Source organism: Trachurus japonicus, chromosome 6 (assembly GCF_045865225.1).
Source record: "Trachurus japonicus isolate A0001 chromosome 6, Traja_1.0".
In the NCBI taxonomy this organism is placed as follows: domain Eukaryota; kingdom Metazoa; phylum Chordata; class Actinopteri; order Carangiformes; family Carangidae; genus Trachurus; species Trachurus japonicus.
The window spans coordinates 23209593-23228570 of record NC_140912.1 but is presented as its reverse complement, the minus strand read 5'-3'; the positions used below and the strand labels follow the sequence as shown (position 1 = coordinate 23228570).

The window sequence follows — 18978 nt, the reverse complement described above, 5'->3', positions numbered from 1 at the left end:
CAATGCGCAGCAAGGTGGATCTGGAAAATTACTGCTCCACCTCTGAGGAGATGTGGCAGGTCAAGTTCAACTGTGCATCTATCGGTGTAACGCTGCCAACTTTGTTCATCCTTATCCTCTTAATTATCAGATGGAGTTAACTCGATTTAAAGCACTTAACGTAAGAAATATCATCCAACATCCAACACTGACTGACTGACTGACTGACCTTAATAGCTTTTGATATGAAGACAAAATATAAATGGACAATCCTATTACTAAAACTGTCACTAAAAGTCACTGGACAACATCTGTTTTCTTTAAATTTTAACTTCCTCGAAGGTTGGTTTAAAGGAGAATGTCTGAGAGGAAGGGAAACAAGCTCGGCTCTGGTACTGTGTCATTAAACCACCAGTTCTCATTGACCATATGGCAGCCTGCCATGCAGCTGAAGCACAGGGACACGGGGAAGAGACAGAAACAGCATGCAGCATCCTTTGAAACCAGAGGTGGTCAGTTTTATTTATAACTGTTTGAGTTTGGATTAATGAAACAAGATCTAACGTACTAATCAGTGAGCTTCAGAGGCGTTGATGTGAAGAATGAGAATATACACATAAGTATTTATTCTCTTATCACTAAATGAGGCATTAACTGCCTCCTAAAGACTAAACAGTTGGTGGAGACCAAAATAGAGCAAAAAGTAAAATGAATATTTCTTACAGTGCATTCACATTGACTTGAGATAAACAGGATGCTGATAGTGCTGCCTCCAGCTGGTCAAAAAATGTATTGCAGGTTAAATGTGGGTAATTTAATATAGAAACCAAATGATAGAGGTTTGAGCATTGCAGCTGCATTGAACCTTCTTGATTTACATTTGTTTCTTCACAGATGTCATTGGTAATATTTTTGATACATTGTAGAAAGAAATGCACAGAAGTAACTGCTTACTGGCAAAGCTGCTGCTGTTAAGTTACACATGTGGTCTATATACTACACCACTAGTATGCTATGACAAGTCAAAATGTGTTCAATGAAATTAGTGAAATTAATCTATAGAGGTTGTAAAACTCAGCAGGAGCTTCTCATATGATTTGAAACACCCACATAGGTCAATTAAAAATGTAAAAATGCAATATTCCATATTATTCTTCGCACATGAAAAGCTGTCTTTCAGCAGATTTCATCCAACACATGGAAATATTTCCAGGGATATTTGCACTCCTGCTCATTACTCCATCCTGAATATTATCACCTTTTGCAGTAAATGAGTAGAAGAATACATGAGTACATTCTCATTCTCCTAATGGGATCTGTGGCTTTTCCTCCACTCTGCACAGTGGACTGGTCATTAATGAAAACAGCCCCCTTCCCTTTTTTCTTTTTTTTTTTTTTTTTCCAGAATTTACATTTATTATGTGGGCTAATCACAGCTGGCTGGCGGCGGTGTGGGGAATGTGATTAGTGTGTGAGTTCTAATTAAGTCTGTGAAGCCTCACACACTGGTAGACAGGCTCCGGGAGCTGCACGCTTAGATGGCTACACACAGATGTAGGAGGGTGGAACACACACACACACACACACACACACACACACACACACACACACACAGGCAGGCATGAGTTTCATGTCTTGTGCATACGGAAAACACAGGGTTTTTGACATGCATGCACGTGCACAGGATCAAACACACATAGACATGGGATGTATGGGATCTGGGGTGATGATGCAACAACAAAACATCTAAATATTCTGCATCTCTATCTTTTGCACACACACACACACACATCTGTATGTTAACTGCAGTGCCCAAGACATCCCATCACACAACTGAGCTTGGAAGACACACACACACACACACACACACACACACACACACACACACACACACACACACACACACACACACCGCTCAGAGAGAGTGAGAGAGCTGACTCAGATGGGCTCTGTCCTGTCGGTCGTGGTGCGCCCCCAGCGGCCGCTCGGCGACGCTGCGGCTCCGGTGCCGGGGTTAAAAAGCGGCGGGCGGCGGAGCTGGAGCTACAGTGTGGGGTGTGTGTTTGAACAAGAGACACAAGAAAAGTTAGTAGCGGATTTTTTTTCCTCTCCCCTGGCGTCTGACCTGCAAGCAGCAGCATCATCATCCTTCCGAGAGCATCATGGCAAACAAAGCACAGCAGCCTCCTCACCTGCACCTGGCCGAGGTCACCGCGTCCCAGTTCCTGGACATTTGGAAACATTTCGACGCGGACGGTAAGTTGAGTTTTTTTTTCTTTTTTTTTTTCTCTAAAAGTTGATCCAGATTGAAAATTCATTCATATGAGTTGTTCACTTTTGTAAAATCCAGCCGATTGGATGAGGGATACAAATAACCTTAAGGGGGATTTATAACACAACAGAGCTGAAAGTGACTGCAACAGTAAAAATCGGTGGTTTGTGGAAAATAAAGTGACAATAGAGGAAACTGGGATTCTGTAAACTCACTTTTTTCTCCGGAGAGATCCGAATCACATCTTTAATGAGACTATTTTGTCTGTAATTGTTGATTTTTTTTTATTTTTTATTTACTGTCTGATAAAGTAGCGAGAAAAATCTAAATAGTTAAAAAGCTGCTGCTTTCATGACTTGAGATTTTGTCAGTAAAAAAAAAAGCTTTTTTTAACCGAATTTACTGAATTTTTCATGCGCACAAATCAGGACACAGCATGATAAAATGTTATTATTTACGACACAGAGTCTTTAATTGCCAATAGGTTATTCTAATATATACACAAAAATGAATTGATTATCAGTGTTCAGGGCTCATATATGTCTGAATATTGAAAAACTGCATATGAAGTGGTGATTACATCATGTCCCTCCCACTGTAACCTACATAAAGTCAACCCTGACAATTTAATTTTCTCAACAGTAAAGACAGCAGCTGATTCATTATCTAAAAAGCATTTCCAATAACCTATATGAATTGATAGTTTGGATGTTGCCCTATAAGTAATTGGCTGTTAGTGGCTCCTTGTATCGATATCAGTTTCCAATCAAAAAAAAACAAAACTGCATGGCTTGTTTCATCAATAAATCAAAGTGTCTCAGCTTGTGCTTTTTATGCAGCAGAGATTACTCACATCAATTTGTATACCATTCCTCTCCAGTGCACACAAACACACACACACACACACACACACATACTTTTTCCATAGCCTCAATCATCTCCATCCTCTGATCGTCTCCATCTTTATGTGTCAGTTCAGTCTTTCATTCCCATTCTGCCTCTGTGTGTGTGTGTGTGTGTGTGATTGCACCGTGCATGCAGGACCACAAGTTCCTTTTGGCTTCTCACACACACTCATCATCATCACGGGCTTGTGTGGACTGGGGGAAAACCTCAAAGGTCCTCAATGTTCAGTGTGAAATTTCTCCTTTTAAACTTTTTATTTATCCTGTTGCCCTTTATTGAATTGCCGAACTGGGCATAATTGGCTTAGACTTCAGCGTCAGACGCTTCATCCTGCTCCGAGGGGACAAGCACCGTGCCCTTTGCTGTGCCAGATAATTAGGAGACAACAGTGAACTAGACTGGGACCCACTGTAAATGTGACCCGTAGCTCTTCTCTGCTTCAACTGGTCACCACATAATCGTTCATCCAGCCAACTCTCTTGTGTGGTCCAAAACACACCTGCAGACAGGGGCGAGCGTGTTGCAATTATTGCTTTTACACATACACACTCCTGGGGATTCATTGTTAACACGATCTGTTTTGATGCATACATGCTGAAACGTACTCCGCAGGGAAATCAAGGTGGAGTGAGGAAGATGGGTGGAGGGGCTCGGCAGCTGAGCTCCTCCACATGAGCCGCTGTGCAGACAAAGTTGTCCTATATCTGTTGTTGTTTGGAGTGTAAAGTGCATCAATCCCATCCATGCCATCCAGGTTTGAGTCCAGAAGTATTTTACATACTGTGCTCAGTCTGCAGCGAAGCCACTTTGCAAATCAAATCCAAACAGTGAGCATCAACAGATTTGGCTGGAGTGTTTGATTTCTGCTTCTCCTTCCCTGGCTGGGAGTGTCTTCTGGCTCAGCAGAAAGAAAGGAGAGCTAATTTGTTTGCTCAGATTGAGTAAACATCTCTGAGTATCAGATAAAAATACACAAGAGAAGAGGCGATGCACCCAGAGATGATGAAACCACATATTCCCCTGTTGGCCCGGGATCAAATCTCATCTGGTTTGCGTCTCTCGCGACTCCTCCACTTTACTCCACCACGTCCCTCTCATCTTTCTCCGCTGCCTCTGTCAGGCCTTTATAAGTTCAATCACTTCAAAGCCACAAAAAGGAAACAACTGCTAATTATAGAGCATTTTCTCTCCATTACTATGTTTCTTTCCTTTTTTTAAAAAGCTGAATATGTAAATTTGGAATATTAAGTAATGACCTAACCTTGATCTCCATACAAAATATTTGAATAGACTGGGCTGCACTCTACTTTGAAAGTCAAATGCACTTTATAAAGCCCTTAAATATGCACTTAGACCTCTGTGAGAATTTCCCTGGGTTGTAAAACATCTTTTACAAAAAATCCCCTAGTACTGCAGTGACACCGTATCACCAAAAAGTGTGTATTTGGGGCAAAAGTGGTTTTGTGTGATCTCGGTAGTGGTACCAAAAGTATATAAAGGGCCAGTTAAAAGGCATGCTCTCATTACGAGTTATAAAACCAATCATTTGACATAAAAACCGAATGATCCGGAAGTGAGTTGTGGTCGGACACTTAAGTGTGTTCACTGGTGGTGTTTTCTTACATCTGCACACTAATCCAGCATCATTACTATTCACTGTAAATGAGGAGTGTGTGCTAACTTGGGACACTTTGAGACAACATGGACATGCTGTAATTATGATGTAGCACATACAGCATTCATTAAAGAAAAAGAGGGGGGTGCACAGGGTACCTAAAGCATATAGTTGTGGATTCAAGGCGGTTTGGAACAGAAAGTACTCATCCTACTTCTGAATGAGTGCAGCACAACCACAAACAGATGCTCCCTCCCTTCATGCGCAAGTATAATGAGGATGTATGGATCCATGGCTGCATTTATTGAACAAATGACAGCGCTCCTGTGTAATCTACTCATATATCTATTTTTATTGTCATTTTAAGCCATTTGCCTTGTAGTTATTCACATTTTATTCCACTTAATTATCAAGCAGGTCAATTCTCTCCAGAGTGTTAAATGTCAATATAACCCACAGGAGGGAGGGAGGGGGGTGGATAGCAGGCAGCGAGGCATTTCACTGTCCCACTTATCGAAGCGCCGTCATGTATTCATGAGTTTTGATAACATCACTAAGGAATGCATGCATGCGTGCCCACACACACACACACACACATCACACACACATGCACAGAAATTTCCATGGATAGAACAAAGACGCTGAGATGCTGGTTGGCTGGGGAGAGGATCAGTTAGATTGGAGAGACGTCGAGTTAGAGGGAGAGGAGAGGAAGTGGATGGCATTATAATCTTTGTTAGTGTTTAATGAGGCAGCTCTGCCTTCCAGGGTTTTATTGAAGCATCTAGTCGCATCGTTTGGAGCCATCTGTCCGGCCATTCAGCGCGCTTGTTGATAGAATATTGGCACCGGTTCACAGAGTACCTGGGTGAAAGCGAGCGCACTCATTTGTCCTCTGAATAGGTGCTGTCAGACCACCAGAACACCAAGGAACAATGAGGAAATAAGATGCGACGAAAGTCAACTATGTCGCCCCCAGGCTGAAATTTGTCATTAGAGAATCCAAGATAATCCGATGGACGTCCTCTTAGAATAAACTCCATCTGATAAAAAAAAAAAGAAGAAAAGAAGTGACTTTTCAACTTCAGGTTAAGACGTTTCTTCATGATCACATCTTCTGGGAGAAACTGTCTGAAAAATCAACCTTTCAACTTTGGCTGTATCACATTACACTATTGTCCATATTGAACCGTCACCTTTGCCAAACTCCCCGCTGAATGCAGTATTGATCTCCGTGGAGTAAAAGAAGCTGCCCCGTGGATCACCACCCTCTCAAGCCTGGAAAAGCAATTTTCCATATATAGCTTCTCCTTGTGAACACACGGCCTTTGAGGAGTGATCAGTTTGCATCGTGTCAGTCGATAGACCACTCTATTGAGCCAGAGGGGAAGGAAGAGAGTTACTGGTAAAAGGCTCATGTTTGAATCAATACCAGCAAAACTGAACCATGCTGCGATCTGTTTGACACTGCGACACCGCGACCACATCTGTGCTGTGTCAGCAATACTGTCACTGTGGTATCGTGTGGCGTGACGGTCTGTCTGTTTCTCAGGTAATGGCTACATCGAGGGGAAGGAACTGGAGAACTTCTTCAAGGAGCTGGAGATGGCCCGAAGAGGAGCAGGGGTGGTAAGTCCTGGGACTAGACGTTGAACACATGGTAGATGTACAGTACCGACCCGCTCGGGTTTCACTTATACCCGGATACCGATCTGTTCCAGGACCCCACAAACCCCACATTCAGAGAAAAGATGAAGGAGTTCATGCAGAAGTTCGACAAGAACAAAGATGGACGAATTGAGATGTCAGAGGTAAGGCTTTGGAGGTGCTTCACAAGTCACATAGGAAGATTCTCAGCAGCTAGTGATGTTAGCTTAGCATAGAGACTGGAAATAGAAGAAACAAGTTACAACTTAATTTAGATGATTTATCTTCTCATGGATTAACACTTCAAATAAAAACACAGGTGAAGTGTAAAAAAGACCTTTACAAGTTTGACATTTTAAGGAAATAGGCTACAGTTATTCATTTTGTGGCCAAAAGTTAAATAAAAGATTAATATTATATTCAATAAAGTCATTCACTGGAGTTGTTCTGCTTCTGTGAATCTGCCTTGTAGAGGATTTTCGGTGTATTCGCTCTGCTGGTAAATCTCACAGCGAGTTTGGTCTTCCTGCTCTCTACGGAGGGTGAGAAAAAGTTGTGAAAAGAAAAAAAAATGTAAGATGATTCTCAGTGCAGAAAGCGGAGCTTCATGGACATGATCAATACTCGGATCGATTGGATAAATGCGGTCTTTATGATAGTCTCCGTGGAGCGTCAGTTTGGGATATTGCTTTCCCTCAATTTAACCATTTTCAGGGTGAGATCCGAAAGAGATGCGAGACGGAGGGATTCTGCAATATCAATAACCCAGCCTGGAAAACCTGAGAGTGAGTTTTCAGTCCAACTATTGCAGAGAAAATCCAATGTAAAGGCTTTGTCTTGAGCATCCAAAAAACATGCTTTCTGGGGGGGGAAAAAAAGGGGGGAAAGGTTATTCCAATTTAGGCCTCTCTCTATTATTTATGTGCGAGTTGTCCATTTGAAGCTTTGCAGACAAAAAGCTCCCCGGCCTCCATTTCTTATTTCTCGCGGCATTTCGGCTCCACCATCTTGTGTTCTCACCCACTCCCATCTCCCTGTCACTTCTCTCTCCAGCTGGCCCAGATTCTCCCAACTGAAGAGAACTTCTTGTTGTGCTTCAGACAGTTTGTCAGCTCCAGCGCCGAGTTTATGGCGGTAAGAGTGCGTTTCCGTGTGTGATTGTGTGTGTGGATGGACCAGAATATGTATATTTTAAATTCAAAGCAGCTGGACCCTCTTAACAAACTCTGTCATTTGATTGGCTCTTTGCAACACATTGAGCTTTTTGTTCGAAGTGAAATGCCATTAGCGAGGACGGTTCTCCCTGAAGGAAGGAACCAACCGGCTCATTTCACGGATTGCTTCCCTCTCTGTGGTTGAAGTTTTATATTTGTTGGAAAAATAAACTGACTAGTCGGGGGTGAACCCATAATCTCTCTGCCTCCATTGGACACCTGACTACAAATCCAGTGTCATGAACACACACTTGGAGAAGTGGCTGTGCACATATAACGGCAAGAGAGAAAGAAAAAAAAGAAGACAGTTGCAGTTTAACTTCCCACAGTGAAGTTAAAAGGAGGAATAAGTGGTTTATAATGGGACTAATTTCAGTGTTTTGGTTACTGCTGAACCGTAAATCCTCCTGATATTCGTTGTGTCTGCTGCAAAGCTTAAGAGGGCTAATTTTATGTTGCACCACTGGCTTCAGTGTTTTATGCTCAGCAGCTGATTAGTCTTAATTACATAGGCTGTAAATTGTTCGCTAAAGACGCAGGTAAATGTGTCTGCTGGTGCACGTAGACGAGTTATGGGTTGTTGTGGGTTATATAGAGAAGCAGAGGAGCTGACACACACAAACTCCCAGACCCAAGGAAATCTGACTGAATCAAATGTGATATGACAAAAAAAAAGTGTAATCTTCATGCCTAAAATCTATATTAAGTATAAAATGAACAGCATTAGAAAACTTCATTTTTTACCATACAGTGCTAAACAAACACTGAAAAACTAAATTGGTTGGAACTTTGTAGGAAAAATTCAGAAACTTGCCACTGTTTCTCATTTGGTCACGTTGTTGAGCAACTGCCATATACAGTAAAGTCCACATATTGCCTTAAAAACCACATATATTTCTCATAATGCAACTGGATTGCCCACGACAACCTCTACGACAGTGGGAGGGTTGTCACGGTATTGAATTTCATTGAACGTAGTACTTTTTCTTCTTCACCTAAGCTTAACTCAGGCTATTCTGGGACTGAAATTTACAGAAATACTTTCAGATTCAAAATAGACCTATTTAAATATTTGATTATGTATTAACAGCAGGACACCAACGGGTTGCAAACTTGCAAAGCAGCTAAATCAGTTTAACTAACATGCGGCTAGACATTGGCTGCAACAAAATAACCGTGCAGCACTAGTAACTAGAAAAACCTCACAGAAAATAAGCATGCCTACTTCCCTGGGTATATAAGAGCTACGTTGTTTAAGAAACCATATATGAAGATTTCCAAGTGCGGTAGGTTTAGTGTTGTGAATTATGAATAATGAATGAAACGCGGAGTCACAAAAAGCCCTCTGCAGAGCAAGATGTGTGGTGAAAGGTACCAGAAGAAAGGAACATCGTTTATTCCGCAAAATACCCTCAGAAGATAAGAAAATGGCAGATTTCATGTTAGATGTGTCACAATGAAAGGATGGAGCCAATTAGAAACCAATTACATGTGGAAAGGAGTCCTCGTCTCCGGTGTCAAACTGAGAGGGGAAGAATGAAACGAAAAATATGGAGGGTGAATGAAAGAGAGAAGGTGTTGGAAGGAGAGAGGGATACAAAGGGCAAATGAGAGACAGCAGGAGCAGAGAGAGGGCATAAGTGAAATGTCGATGGGAAGTTGAGAGCCAGAGTTTGAGAACATAAAACAAGGGAGGAGGATTAATCCGTCTTTGGTGAAGGGTGCAGGGAGGAGGAGGAGGGGGAGGAGGTGGGCAGAGAGGTTTTTAAAGGGTTAGAATGAGGAAGCAGAACCTTCTATTTTCAGAGTCATATATAATGGATAACACCACTGTAGCTCCTCACTGCAGAGCCCAGAGGAGGAGCAGAGGGGTAGGAGGAGAGGAGAAGGAGGAAGGGGGAAGGCCATCCATCTTTGATAAGGAGCCCTTCTTTGGACAGGGACAGCTGCTAGATTAAAACATTCATTAAAATGACTTTCTCTACCCTCATCTCTCCCCTCAGTCTCTCGTTTGCCCCTCTCGCTCTTTGTACTGTATGTGGGCGAGTGGGATTGTATTGAAAAGTGTGTGATTGCAGTGATGGTCCAGAGGTTCTGTAGTCCTCCCCACTGGAACGATTTCTGCTCTGCACCAGGAGAAAATCAAACTCTTAGCGCAGATAAAGAGCAAGCCGGGGTTCGATCAGAGAGGATTTATGTAGGGGGGAGAAATGTGAATCACTCTGGAGGACAGTGTCTCTCTGTGTGCACGGGAAATTCAACCCACTGTTTCTTTTGTTTGGTTGATTTCTTCTAGGCATGGCGGCGATATGATACAGATCGCAGTGGCTATATTGAAGCAAATGAACTGAAGGTATGTCATGTCATGAATATATCACACTTAAAACCAATAATGCAAATGGCTTTAATGTAAGATTTCATCCTAAAACTAGGATATCCTGCAATACCTCATCATTTACAAATACCCGTTATTTGTTCTTCTGCTCACATTTTCATACTTAATCTTATTTTGTTATGTCTTTTTTCTTTGTTCTGTCCCCCACACACATCAACACACACACACACACTCACTTACAGGACACCCCCCCTAAACTGTAACTACCTTGCAGTAGCGAATTCAATCATACTCCCTGTCTTTTCCTGTAATTTCATTCATATAGTTAAATACCTCTGTAATAGTTTTGTTTTTCTAAACTTACATGCATGTGTATGCATCCATGTTACACATCACATCCTGTTTTTGTTCCTGTTTACACCAATAAAAAGAAAATAACAATCCACTACTTTCTTTTAATGTTACAATCTGTAACTACTACAATACAATAGTACTACAACACTTAAGTCACGATATACATTATTACCATTTAGTGACAATTTTGCGATTCCCTGGGTATTGCAATAACATTTTGTGATACATGTCCATTTATTAACTTTTTGTCATTGCAAATTATGTGATGAAAGTTTGTTAATCTCATTTAAATCATATTTAATCTTGCAAAATGGGACAAGCTTGGGATCAAGCTTGTCAAACTTGCACATTCTATTACCAAAAGATTTAGTTAGTGTTTGTAATTTATATACAATACGTTCATTTATCCAGTCTCATTATCAGCGTCTTCTTAGCAAGAAAGCAAATACCCATTTTTCTAGAAATGTTAAGTCTTCCTTTAAGGCCCATAAAACTATAAAATAAGACACTGCTGAGTTAAGTTAGGAAACTGACACAGGCTGTAGGTCTTTGCACTGTTAGAGCCACTGAGTGACATATCAGCTAAAAACATCCACTTCCACTGTAGTGCTCCGCCTTCTTTTGATGCATTAGTGCATATGGCTGAGTAAAGCCCAGGCAGCAGCACTGACAGAGGAGAGTTAAGTGGCCGCCCCCACAGGAAATTCCCCATTGACCATGAATGTGTTTTTCAGGTGAGGATTCAGATGCACGAAAAAAGCTTTACAGATTACACAAACCCTATCACTTCATCACCTCTTGGAAATGTTGTGTCAAATTATATAAAAGGGAAAAGCTCCACACTGGGGAGAGGAGCGTTAATGGGGTCAGTGATTATGCCTCATGTACACATTATGCTGCTCGGGTTGTTCTGGGATCACATTTCTTCCAGCTGACCAGGTGCAGAGGAGTTACTCAGGTGTGCCACGTAAAAGCTTTGGGAGGATGCAGATGAGATCGCAGGCGGCAGACATATGTCCGACCATATGACTGACATATGACTGAGCAGACATGGGGAATATAGGATATTGGCTCAATTACAGTACAAGTGATATAGGCGCATATTAGAGATAGCTGACTTATAAGAGACCTTATTCTTTTATTGCACCTTACGCTACTAACAAGACTTTTAAATACAAAACAATGAGTAAACTCTTAAAAATACTTCTGGTCTTCAGTCTCTCCTTCATTCCTGTCATCTTTATTATCTTTGTAGTTTAAGTTTACATAATAATTTGAATTTGATTTGCTTTTTTAATGCACATAATAGGTTACCATAATGTGGGCACAAACATTACAGTTGTGATTTTTCTCCTCACTGCTGGTGAGAAGTGAACATACCCTGCACATGCCACACATCTGCCTGTTCTTTCTCTTTTTATCTGTGTGTGTCTGTCCTCAGGGCTTTCTGTCAGACCTGCTGGAGAAGGCTAACAGACACTACGATGACCAGAAGCTGCAGGAGTACACACAGACCATAGTAAGACTCACACACTCAAACACTCACACTTAGTATAATTGAGCTGTTTACAGTTATTAAAAGCTGCTGTTCTCTTTGACTAAAGTCAGGAACGTAAAGCTCGCTTTCACTTTTCTTTTATTTGAACAAAAAATATTATTTTAGATACCAACCAAGCATTGTTTTGTTCTCTTCTGTGCGTCACAGTGAAGTGAACAAGGCATTGGTGTCCATCAAAGTAAACTATAGGTTGCTAGAGAGTTTTTGTGTTTTTTGTGTTTTTATTAAAAATGTTTAACCCTATCCACAAGTTTCCAAACGTCATCTATGGTCAAAACCGGCTTCCGGTTTTGCCGGTTTGGTGGAATTGTACGTTTCCGTTTCCATGGTTTTCAGTCGTTGTCATAGTTGCGGTAAGCGCATGGATCTATTAACGCTGGCTTTTAACACGGATGTCAATTTGTGTGATATCCACTGTTAAAAGTAATGATGATTCATGTGTTTTACTGATTTTCATTGAAAAAAAAAAAAAAAAAAAAAGGAATCTATGCATTTACCGCGACTACCGAAACCATAGAAACCTAAACATAAAATTCCACCGGAAGAGCAAAACCGGCAAAACAGGCTACGTTTTTGACGTTCGGAAAAAGGTGGATAGAAAAAAAGTCTTTATGAAAGGTGTATGTCTAGTGTCCATCTGGCCTTGAGGACCTCAGAGGCCTACCGTGTTGGTGGCAGCAGCACAGTGCGGCTGAGTGGTCATGACCCATCATGTCCTGCAGGTTATGTTTACAGCCCAGATGTGCTCACATCTGCTTCTTCTTGGAAGCCCCAGAGCTGACCTGACCTGATTTGCTGAAGCAGCCTCCTCAACATACTTCACACAATAATTAAAAGAAGTACATAAAGTTTTTGTTTTTTTTTTAGATATTTGCCCCGTGTTCCTCATTAATGTGAAACAAATACCTTACAGTAGGGACGAGGTTTGACTGTATGCATCTAACACTTATTGGATAGCATGGCAAAAATTAAAGATGGGATATTTTAGTTTAATACCAATAATAACAAGCACAATCCCTCCCCAAAGACAAAGTAAAGCTGTTTCATTAAAACATAGGAGAAGACAAATGTTTTTAATAAAGCCATAAATAAATAATAACTAGTAAAACATTCAAAGGATACAGTACATTCTGCCAGTATGTTCTTAGTAACACGTTTTACATTAAGGACTTCATACAACAGACGTTGTGCTTCTTTGGGAAAACAATATTTTACTAATTTGTCTTCTTTCTCTCTGAGCTTTAAAAAAGACCAGTTTAGATTACTGTTCTAGATGCACAGGGTTGTGTTTTATGGACAGTTCCTTCACTGTTCAACATCTAAAACTATTAAAATAAAATGTGGATGAATAATAAAAGTAGAAGCTTTATGGTTGTCCATTTTATTCTGCAGTCAGTGAAATTTATGGGGCCATATTTTCTGTCATCCTGACAGCATATACCTATAAAAACTTTCTTTTCAGTGTCTCTCCTTTGTCCCTCCCTATCTCTGTTCTGCTTCACTTTGTAGCTCAGGATGTTTGATCTGAATGGAGATGGGAAGTTGGGCCTGTCAGAGATGGCGAGGTAATGTGCAATTTTACTTGCTTCCGTTCACTAAATAAATGTTGAAACACATTGCCCGCTGGCAGATTTGAATAATTTAACAGCTATTGTGTCCGCTAATGAAGTCCTTCTCCCCCTCAGGCTTCTCCCTGTTCAGGAGAATTTCTTACTCAAATTCCAGGTAGGGAACAAACACGGCGCACAAAATGGCTCATTTAGGGGCCGACTTAATGGCTGAGTGGCTCGGGTGCATACCTCATGAGTAAATGCCCTGAACAGCGGTTCAATTCCCAGCCAGGCTGTTTGCTGTATTTCATCCCCTGCTCTGCTTTCCCCATGTTTCCCCTCTCTATACATTAAAGTGGCACAAAAAAAAGAAAAAATCTAAATCTAAACACACGTTTGTTACTGAAAGAAATCACACAGAGTGGTTCTCCGTTTTCAAACATTTATGATAAACTTACTGTGACTTTGACAGTTTATTGCCCAGCAGTGAGACTCATTTTGTTTTCACAGGGTGTCAAGTTGACCACAGAGCAGTTCAATGCCATCTTCACATACTATGACAAGGTAGGTGACATTCTATTCAAGGTGGTAATAAATAACCGTTGGTGACTGCTCATCACACACTCACAAACATGCACCTCGAGTGCAGTTATTCTTCAGGCACTGTACTGTGACATGGAGAGTTTATTTTGCCTGTCTTATATAAAAGCTGGGAGCTGCCTTTTGTGATATTGTGAACTGCAACAATGCTGGACAGTAACATTTGCAGTGCACACTTTAACGTCATGTTTAATTAGAAACTGGAAAGGTTATTTTGTACGCAAGAGCTAAAAGTCCCACGAGTGTTAGCCACAGAGGCATCATTATGAAGGCTAAAGAAATAACTGTATTTATTTAATGTAGCCAAAGCTAGTGGAGCAGAAGGAAGCTTGAAATTGGATTTGTTTCATTGTGTCTTCATAAAACACTTAAAAAACTTGATGAATAAAATGCAGCTACGTTCACAATGTAAAATAAGAATAGACGCCGAAATGTAACAGAGCTTGAAAGAGCTGAACCCAAGTTTTCTGAATGACTCAGTCTTGTTTGTTTTGGGTCTTTCCTTTTGTAAAGAATCATAAATATGTAAATTGCTTCTTTTTTTGTGCGCTCCCCATATACTGGGTGACATAAGTTTGGCTGGCACACTTTGGCTCTCTGTAAACAGCTCAGGGTGGTTGATGTGGCTCCGTTAATGGCCACATATTCCACATTAGCAGGAGATTGTTGGTGAGCGACTACAGGGAAGACGATACAAGACAGAGGGGAACAGAGAGCACACCTATACGTCCTCTAAATCATTTGCCCTTGTTTATGAAAACGTGAGTTTTTGTGTGCCTGAAGGAGCAGCCGTGATCTAGGTAGCTATAAGAACAGTGATTTGATTTTTGAAGCAGTAAACATGTGACCTCGATGTGGAGCAGCCTCAGTGCTGTAGTTACTGTAGCTCAGTTCTCATCTGCTAAATGCTGATTTGTAATTGCTTTATGTGGGAAGATGTCCAGGGGTTTAATTACTACATAGTGACCCCTAATGGTTTCTTCAGTAGAAATAATACATCATTATTAAAAGGGGAACTATGCAAGTCCGGTCACTTTTACACTGTTTAACCCTCCTCTTGGCCATGTGCATTTGTTTACAACAAAGCCAGTGAGAAATCAATCAATAGAGAGGTACGTAACGTTATACATCATATGCAATGTTACGATGTGTATAGTCATAAATAAGAGATCACGGGTTACGGGGCGCATTTGTGTTAAGGTTAGGGCTGGACACAACATCAGTGTTTATTCTGTAAGGAGATCATTGAGTGTTTTCCGGATTCCAGGTGGTGGGAAAGGTTTGTTGACCTGATGAGGGACCTGGTCCTGTTATTACTGATCAGAAGTAAAAGATAGAAAGTGAAAATTGAATATTATAGCAATAATACTGTATAATCTGACAACATTGTGTCAGTGCAAGGACCATTAATTGGAAATTTCCTGATAATTATGGTTAAGGACAATAATAAACATTTAAGATAATCATTTCTGTGCTATTTTGAATCCTTGCCACTTTGCCATCTCTGGCATTAAAAGTGAGAACGGCGCAGTCCTTCACAGCAGCAAGGGGCTTGCGTGCATGTTCATGTCTCAGGTTTGACTGAAGGCTTGCCATCTCTCTTGCTCACTTGGAGAGGACAGGGTTGAATACTCAATTATGGATGAACCACTGCAGTCCATTCATGTAGACACTCTGTGCGAATGGAGCACTACCATTTATGTGTGTAATTAGTTTCATCATTTTGTTATGAGCTCAGCCCTGCAGCTGGAACAGAGGCAGCTGCCGTCACTGGTGCTGAGAGATCTTGGGCAGGGCAAAGTGTGGCCGGTCAGCTGAACACTAACATGGCTCACAGTGCTTACAGTGTCACTGCCCAAAGCTGTGCAAAGCTTCAAGAAATCTCTGGCAATGCAAGATTGCACACAACTGAGACCATTTTTTTAGATCATTGTGTTCTGCTTTGCAATAATTCTGCAGAATCCCAGGTCTTTCATCCTTTGTTGGACAATAAAGAAGTTCACACTTTATTCCCAAGATCTGGGACACTTCAGTTTTGCTTTGTAAACATCAAAGAGCATCACCATGTGTTGAAAATTAAGACTGTTGAGCCATTTGGCTCTGAAGCCTTCTTGAAAGGAGATGAGGTGAACAGAACATGGTTTTCGTGCTACTTGGCAAAAGGAAGATTTCCAGCAATTTGGCCTCATTTCCTGGCAACAAACTCTACTAACTACCCTGAGACATAACTCGTTAATTAGTAAAAGTGGCTCCATATTGACTCTGCAGCTATCCCAATTTACAGAGGTGCGGGTGGAAAGCCTTTTTTTTATTTTTAAATCATCATCTGTGAATGGCCAGTTGGTGCGTTCATGATGGCTGCAATCAAATACGTGCTCCACGTTGAGTAAATGTGTCATTGCTTCTTTACTGTCTGTTTGGAAGTGAGAATAATGTTTGCCGTGTGTTTTCTATCAACTCCTTTCAGGATGGTAATGGATACATCGATGAGCAGGAGTTGGATGCTCTGCTACGAGACCTTTACCAGTCAAACAAGAAGGTGAGTTGAGGACTTTGGTAAAGGTTTACAGGTATTTTATCCTGTGATATACAGGCTGCAGCTTGTGACCCGGCACATTTTTTGCTCCTTTGAGCTGCTAATCCCTGTATATACTGTCGGCATCGGCGGAGTATGAGAAGAAATGAAACAGAAATAAATCTGCTAAAGCTCAGATTTTTAGTTTTTACTTTCACTCGGGAGCTGTGCTGTGTGACTTAGGTTGGTGTGGCATTAATGGAGTCTTCTGTCTGGAGGACAGAGTTGGTTTAATTTAGCTTTTGTAGCCAGAAACCCACATCTAGTCTCATCATGCTCTCCCACTCTAATAGAGGTGACCAAACCTCTTGATTTTGATTTGAAATAAAGTATTATTTCTACTTCAGATCCTTATTACCTCAGGTTACTGACTCCGTTACCTCCCTGTCTCTCGCTCAGGAGGTGGACGCGAACAGCCTGACGGGCTACAAGCAGAGCATCATGAGCCTGTCCGATGGAGGGAAGCTCTACCGTGGCGAGCTGGAAATCGTCCTCTGCAGGGAGCCCATTGTGTGACTCTTCCTCCTCTCTTGTTGCATATCATCATTTTCTCTGCCTGCCCTGCCCTGCCCTGATCTCCCCGAGACCACACCCACTTCCAGCTGCCTGGAAACATAACACCAGGTGCATGTGCCGGACACTCCCACTTCCTCCCATCATCTCCCCCCAGCCTGACCTAAAGTTACAACATCAGAATGAATGATAAGTGCACCGTCAGCACACAACCAGCTCTTCCTCCTCAAACCCGTATTTTCTGCAACCTGACCTTTCGACCTTGACCATGACCTATCTGAAGCCTCTAGCTTTTCACCCTCTCAACTCTTCCCCTTGTCTTTTGCCTTTTCTAGCCCGACCCCCGTCCCTGTGCTGCCCGTGCTGTGCCTGACTTGCAATTCCTGACCAAAAGCCCAAAACCCCCCTTATTCCACAGAAATGACCTTTTGACCTATTGACAACCCCTGAAACTTGACCCCAGCTTCATTGACCCCCTTACATTCCCTCGCTCTATCAACTTTGCATTAGAAACAATATATAGTTAAAACAAAACTGCAGTGAGCTGTAGTTGAATTGATCTAATTTATAGTCTGTGATTGAACTGATATTGATTTTTCCACTTCTATTTGTTCTGAAGCTCTCTTGTTCCATGAAAAATCTTCTGGACCATTGCCATGATATGATTTTCATTTTCAATGTTTGTTTTTGGCTGATACTGTCAAATGAAAATATTAATAAAATGTCTTAAGATAAAAATCAGTTTTGGATCTTTATTTATTTTCTTTAATTGCACTGCCAGTGGTGAGTTCAAGAACTTCCTGGATGATGGATGCAGCCACAAAAACAATGCAATAGCTGTAGAAAAGTCACAAAAACTGGATGCAGTTAGTTTTGCCTGTCATTCTTGGGCTTCTCGTGCTTTCCTTGCAAATTTGTTACTTAGCATGTGTATTGTAATCAACGTGGTAGAAATAATGGCTGTTCTCACTATGGCACTGAGTCAGACAGGGTTATTTGCAGCACGATGTCTTTCTCCTGAGAGTGTAATGAAAATGACTGAAGAAACAAGCAGGGTGATATTGCTGAGTCAGTTCTGTAAGGTGTTGCCTGTGTGAATGAAACGCGGCAGCACAACAAACAACCTCTCCTCGCTCTTTGAAGAAAACCCAAGCAATGACACAACACAAAGTTGACCCGATGTTGCAGTTGGCATGAATCAGCAAATCATTTGGAGACGACCTAGAGTTTATCACCTCGGGCGGGACATTTCATCAACATGATTATCTAATATAAATTGGTCCAATTTAAAGTTGAGAGAGCGAGAAAACATTTACATATACTGAGGCTTGATTTTTGTGACTCATAAATGACTGAAGCAAATCTAAAGGGCAGATAATCTAATTAGATGAAACTAAAAAGGATGATGTGGTGACATCTCAGAAACTTTGGATTTGTTAGAAACATGAATGCAGATTCTATTAAATAAGGCCTCCAATGAAATATAACTATTTGAACGTTACCTAAACAATCATCTAAAATGACGAGCAAAAGATTTTGGTCCTAGAAGTCGTCTTCCCCTCAGCTGAGTCTTTCCTGAGTGGGAGGTTTTCCCTGCGCCTGAGCTAAAATGTTACTCCTGAGATAGTAGGACAGGACATGATATTTCTAGTAAAACCCCTGTAATTGACTTGACATGCTTTTAAAGCAATCTGAATAATACAGCAGGCACACAAGCTCCCATCTCACTGTGGAGCTGGTGCAAACCCACATCAATTAATCAGAGGCATTTAAATCTTTATGCGTCACACAGCTGCACAAGGAAAGTGTGCATCATCGAAGTAGTAGTAGTAGTAGCATTGAATTAGCTGATAAGAAATT

General features: G+C 41.3%; 1 protein-coding gene across 1 annotated transcript; it reads left to right on the top strand.

Moving 5' to 3' along the window:
* Positions 1 to 1988: 1988 nt before the first annotated feature.
* calb2a (calbindin 2a) lies at positions 1989 to 17856 on the top strand. The gene is made up of 11 exons (XM_085779886.1): positions 1989 to 2235; positions 6325 to 6401; positions 6494 to 6583; positions 7473 to 7553; positions 9930 to 9986; positions 11764 to 11841; positions 13390 to 13445; positions 13566 to 13605; positions 13941 to 13994; positions 16498 to 16569; positions 17005 to 17856. The coding sequence occupies exons 1-11, from the start codon at positions 2142 to 2144 to the stop codon at positions 17119 to 17121; spliced, it is 816 nt and encodes a 271-aa protein (XP_085636012.1). The 5' UTR covers positions 1989 to 2141; the 3' UTR covers positions 17122 to 17856.
* Positions 17857 to 18978: the final 1122 nt, after the last annotated feature.

Excerpts from the sequence above, each read along its gene's own strand:
- calb2a (XM_085779886.1), top strand. The coding sequence starts at position 2,142 with ATGGCAAACAAAGCACAGCAGCCTCCTCACCTGCACCTGGCCGAGGTC. Across the intron at positions 2,236-6,324 it reads GAAACATTTCGACGCGGACG|GTAATGGCTACATCGAGGGG; the intron begins GTAAGTTGAGTT and ends TCTGTTTCTCAG. Across the intron at positions 16,570-17,004 it reads TTTACCAGTCAAACAAGAAG|GAGGTGGACGCGAACAGCCT; the intron begins GTGAGTTGAGGA and ends TCTCTCGCTCAG.